This window comes from Macrobrachium nipponense, chromosome 28 (genome assembly GCF_015104395.2).
Source record: "Macrobrachium nipponense isolate FS-2020 chromosome 28, ASM1510439v2, whole genome shotgun sequence".
Taxonomy (NCBI): Eukaryota; Metazoa; Arthropoda; class Malacostraca; order Decapoda; family Palaemonidae; genus Macrobrachium; species Macrobrachium nipponense.
This window is the reverse complement of record NC_087217.1, coordinates 11,576,540-11,582,539: the sequence shown is the minus strand read 5'-3', so window position 1 is coordinate 11,582,539 and position 6,000 is coordinate 11,576,540. Positions and strand designations below refer to the sequence as shown.

At 35.1% G+C, this 6,000-nt stretch overlaps 1 protein-coding gene across 1 annotated transcript in view; it reads left to right on the top strand.

The window, feature by feature from the left end:
* Positions 1-2,536: 2,536 nt before the first annotated feature.
* Positions 2,537-6,000, top strand: part of LOC135201418 (ubiquitin-conjugating enzyme E2 J1-like) — a 101,626-nt gene continuing 98,162 nt past the window's right edge. Inside the window, exon 1 of the mRNA XM_064230326.1 lies at positions 2,537-2,731. Within this exon, the coding sequence (XP_064086396.1) occupies positions 2,701-2,731 (31 nt within the window). The 5' untranslated portion in view covers positions 2,537-2,700. The remainder of the gene's footprint in view (positions 2,732-6,000) is intronic.

Here is a 6,000-nt window from a genome sequence, read left to right as displayed (position 1 = left end):
AAGTTTTATGTTGTGAAGTGGTATATGTGCTTCTCTGAATTTGTGACAAAAATCTTCCGAATGTTTAATGTGACTGGGAGAAAAAGTGCCTCTCTCTCTCTCTCTCTCTCTCTCTCTCTCTCTCTCTCTCTCTCTCTCTCGATCCTCTACTCTTCTCTCTCTCATCTCTCTCTCTCTCTCTCAGGTAGTAATATTATCAAGATTTTAAATAATTCTTAAGAAATGTATTTAGTTCTGTCACTGTGTTCATACCTCACTTTTAAAAGCAATTTTTTTTTATGCTAAAGGTTAGAATGATAGATTAGTTATATTTCCCAAATCTTATTATGAATACTTATTGTTATGCAATAAATACAAAGAAAATGAGGATACAGGCAGTGTAAAAAACGGCAGTTACATTTGCACGACTTGACCACAAAAAAGAAAACAATATCAAAAGTATAAGAATTACATCATATACGATGTAAGGTATCAAAGGAATAAATGATGAAGAAAATGATACAGTGAACACATTTCCAGCAAATTTCTCATTAGCACTTCATATCACATAAATATACTTCCGAACACATAAGTTTACATATAACACAAACTGTATACATAAATGTATTAATTATGCATGCCTCAAACGATTATAATATTTTCGAAAAAAGTACAAAAAGGTATTCGTTATTCTGGCTGGATGTATCTGATGACGTTTCACAAGGGGGAGGGGGGCTTGATTTCAGATCTCCCACGAACGCTTAATTTTCTTAATAATTTTTGCGTGCGAAGATAATTTTTCTGTGCGCGATTATGGGTTTGAAAATAATTGTAATTGTAATGTGTCATATATCAATTGAAAGGGTATTCTTTGTACTTTTACATGGTATATGACAAAATCTAATAAGATGAAAAATTATGTAAGAAAAATGTAGTAAATATTTACATAAAATTAAACATTTTTGGTCCGTCTTTGACTTAGAATTCCTCGAAAATTTCTGAGAACACCTATCAATTTTATTTATGCATAAGATAGTAAATTTTATCAGCTTTCTAATCATTTTTCAGTTTCTTTCTATCATCATTCCTTAGTCAGATACGCTACGAAACTTGAAAGTACGTAGGTTGACGGATGAAGTAATTGCACATTTTGGTGTGCGTAGATAATTTTTTTTTGTGAGCGCTTGTGGGTTTGAAAGTAATCGTAATTGTAATATGCCATATATAATTTGGAAGAGCATTCTTTGTACTTTAACGTAGTATATGGCAACAAGCAATAAGAAAAAAAATTATATAAAAAAAACGCCATCGCAAAAATAGTTATATGAAAATGTTATCGTAAATATAGTTTCATAAAGATATGGACTTTTTGTAAATGATAACGCTTCACAAGGGGCGGGGATATAGGTGTTAGTACCGCCTCGTGAGCAGACCCTGTATACTTTGACTGCAAGAAAGGTACTAAAAGTTGCATGTGTGTTTGTGTGTCTGTGTGTGTGAATTTTATCGTTTATGCACGCGAATTTTTATGCTCACAGATATCAGACCACATATAACACTTATGTCGAATTATCTCTACCGGGCAATAATTTAAAACCAAGGAGAATCGTAACTGATAAGTATATCTGTCTATAGGCCTATACCGCTGCCAAACCAGTCAGACGGTTTTCTCAAATTCGTGTCAATGTCCCTCTAAAACTTCGCACATTATAGTGTAGGCTATAGAATTTCACTATTAGTCTCAAAAAGCAAGAAAATGAATTGCTACTGCACTCGAATTCAAATGCTCATGCTGCAATAAGTCTTTCGATTCCTTAGTGATGATGAAAGTAATATTCGCACACATCACTTATTCAGGTGGCCACTTTGAGTGTTGAGATATCTCCTTTGAGTGTTGAGATTGTCCTTGAGTGTTGATATATATATATATATATATATATATATATATATATATTATATATATATATATATATATATATATATCCTACATGGCTTGTCACTAGTCTTAAATCCAGATGGAAGCATATGATGTGTTTCTGATATAGTATATATATATATATATATATATATATATATATATATATATATATATATATATATATATATATATATATATATCATGGCTACATTAATAATGTGTGTACTACCTGTGTTGTGTAGTAGTGGGTTCAGAGAAAGGAAACACGCGTGTCTGTGGAAATGTTTACCTAGTTGTTTACTGAACCCAACAAATTCCTCGTGGACGTATAGTCTGAAGAGTCACATGAGACACAAGTTGAAAACAATGTTACAGTACCTACATCTTAAAAATATCCCACAGACTACGCAAGAGGTAGTAGCGAACAGAATTTATTTTTAACCCATTTCACGTTTCGACGTAAGCTTTATATCCTCATAACATATGTAAAGCTACTCCCTGATTAATAACAGTACGGCATATTGTATGGAATCTCAGACGAAAGTTAATAAGAACTTTCTTATCAGCAATTACGTACAATGTAATCCTGATAAAATGAAAGAAACAAAATTGACGCATGCGCACTGACGCAATAAGGACAGGGCAATACGGAAGGGAGCGTTGAATCCGGTCCCCCCGGAAAGTGACGTGTGGTTTGTGGACCTGTGCAGATACGTGGCCTACGATCGTTAACGATCTTCGATAGTCGGTTATTATTCGTAAATATACACTGTAATTGACTTCATTTATCTCGCCTTGGGGAGATGGAGGCTTCCTATAACTCCCGCTGTCCAGGTAAGCAGATTTTTGTAGATGATTCCTATGGTTTCCCTAAGTAATGCTATTGGGAATTTTGTAAACAAAGGCTTCAGTCGAGAGGTTTCATCATCCATATTTGGTTTTGTATATATTTTTCAGAAATATTGATTATCACAGGATGTAATAAATCAATGTTCACTTTACTGTAAATATTTTGAGAAAAAATTATGTAGTATTTACGATGTAGGCCAGGCCTATATCATGAGATTTACTGACCTCTAACCAATGGCAGCCAAGCCTTCCTTCTTTAAGTTTATGAAGTACTAGGAAAGTAACCTAACGTGACCTTGGAGGGTTTTGAAGTCATATAAAACTCCTATTATTATTGTTATTATATAGCCTAATAGAATATGTAGAAGAACCCTTATCATATGGCACAATCCCAGAGGGGTAAGACCTTAGCTACTAGCCTTAGGTAGGTATAGGGTATGCTACTACTAGGTATTGACTTTAAATTCAAGCTTTCTAACAATATTGTGTGGGGTAAAATACCGAATGGCTGGCCTCTACTGTAGCGTGACCACCTTTCTGAAAAAGTACTTTAACACGTCCTGTAACGCAGGATAGACGTTAGTCAAGAATCAGCTTCCTGTCCCAGTAAGTTTTTTCTCCCTAGTTACAAATTACGACCATAATTAATTTTCGGAAAAGTGTTTCCGCTATTGGCTATTGTAGAGGCTGGCCATTTGGTATTTTACCCTACTGGATGAATTTAAATCAACCTAGGGTAACTTCATGTAACCTATCCGGGGGACATTGTAAATGATAACAAATATGGGATAATTCTGTAATTTTTATTAATGAAATTTTAGAAACATTACCAATAGGAAAGGTTGTATATAGGGTAAAAAAACTGCATGGTACAGGGGTGGACCATGTACGATCAATGTGTAGGTACAACCCCCAAAAAAGTACATTATAACGAGTCCTGACATCGGAGATGGGCATCAGACGCGACTTGCTGTTGGTGAGGAATGGAGCTAAAGACCTCTACTCCGGTGTCAGGACGCGTTATAATGTACTTTTCTTGGGGTTGTACACATTGATCGTACATGGTCCACCCCTGTACCATGCGGTTTTTTACCCTAATGCAGGACAGGCAAGATAATTTGAGGTTTTTATCAAGGAAATTTGGGAAATGTTCTATTTTTTTAAATTTTTAAAATGATACCTACAGCTCCTCAGGGTGCCATTATTATAGTACCAGCTCCTCGCGGATGAAAGTAAAAATGTAAACAAATAACAGTAAATTTCTTAAATTATCTCTCCTCTATAGCACTAGCCTATATACTGCACCATTTTCTTCATTGTTCAATCAAAATATTTTGGTAATAAATGATATCTCCCATCCCTTGAGACACTGCAGAGTATTAGGTAAAATACATTCCAGAACGTAGACAAGAGCATCTGTGTGAGGAAGACAAAATTCACCATGGAATTAAGCTCTACACCCAAAGTTTTCCATATACAGGAAGGAAACAGCTAAATGAAAGCCACCATGACTGCCGACTGATTTTTCAGAGAAACCCCAATTTCCATGATCAGTAATTTTTGTAATACAAAAAAACAACCAATCACATTTCAGCATTTCAATATGGATCCATTTTTGCAAGTGAAGATATTCCTGAGATGTATTCTATAGTACATACTCACAAGGCACAGGCACAAATAAAATCTGATAGGGACTTCCACTTCTGTTATGATAAAAAAACTATCATTAATTTTTTCAGTAATTATCATAATTTTTCAAATTATTTCAACCTTACCCCATTGTAAATGCCCCTTTGTATGTTGTTCAATCAAAAAATTTTAATAAATGATATTTCCATATGGGGCTCTTGTGTATAATTACCAATTAGGATTGTGACTTAACCAAACCAAGGATGCAGAGTCCTTACCTGGCCAAGGGCCTTCAACCCCCTCCCCCCATGGAACCCCTCCTGATCTAACCTAGGGCACTGTAAATTAAAATAACAGGGTTACGATCCAACCTAACCTGATCTAGGGCACCAGGTCCATGCCAGGCCTCCCACTAACATAATCTACTTTACTACGTCTTTACTACACCTAATAATACGTGGTTTCACTTTTAAAAACCTCCAGCAAACCTTATAATCAATATTGTCAGAAGTATCATTGAGATTTTAGAATAATTCCTTGTTCGTAAGTCACCATACAGTGTGTTGTATTTTCCCCGGCTCAAAACCTGAGTTTCCCACTGTTGTCCCCATAATTGTAGGATGTAAGAAATTATAAATGGCAGAAATAAAACAAATCAGGTTTAAAGTGAAAAATTTACGAAACAACCAAATGTTCAGTAAACGCCACCATTTTCAGAATCAAAACTAGAAGTAGCATGGGAGGCTATCTTGGGAATGTTAGAATACATTTGGCATTTCATTTTCCCTCACCTACACTCCTGCGTCCCCTAGGCTGTAGGGTTCCATTATCTTTAAACTACAAATTCGTTACTAAAATAAAAGTCTTAAAATGTTTGAAACTGGAAAAAAATCCAACCCCTAAACAATAAGTGCCAAAACGATTATCATTTGATCATTTCTGATGCTAAATAGGACATGGGTTAAGAATTTAGTACTGCAGTATTGCTGGGGATGGCTCTAATCAGTTGTAGGCAAATAGCTAACCAAGCTCAAGGTATTCTTGAGCATAACTGAGAAAAAAAATTATGTGAATTGTGATGATACAATAGTGGATGTATAGGTTTCATGTACCATCTGAAACTATCAAACTATCTTAGGCCATAGACTGGGTTTGGCGTATCTGGTTGATAATTAATTCAGGCCAATTTGTTAATCCCTTGCTTTATTGGTTAGAGGGTATAGATACAACCTATGCCTATCCAGTAAGCCACATGTAAAATAGGTTGATAATATTTCTGAAAGTTTGTATGATTTTGAAGAATTTGACTATCACCATATATTAGTTATAAGTGAAATGTTGTTATGTCACCTAATGTGACTAAAACTGTACAGTAATACCCCGAACTTATGCGAGGTTAAGTTCCAGACCCCCTCGCTGGTTGACATAAAAATACCTACAGGAACTGCTATGTGCATACGTATCCATTTTTGTACGTTTACTAATGTTACCCCTAATTCATGGGATGTCATTTTCTTTTTCCTTCAGAGTAAAAAGTTTTTGTACATGAAAACTTACCCAGCAGATATATACTTAGCTATAGACTCGGTCGTCCCGACAGAATTTCAAAACTCGCGGCACACGCG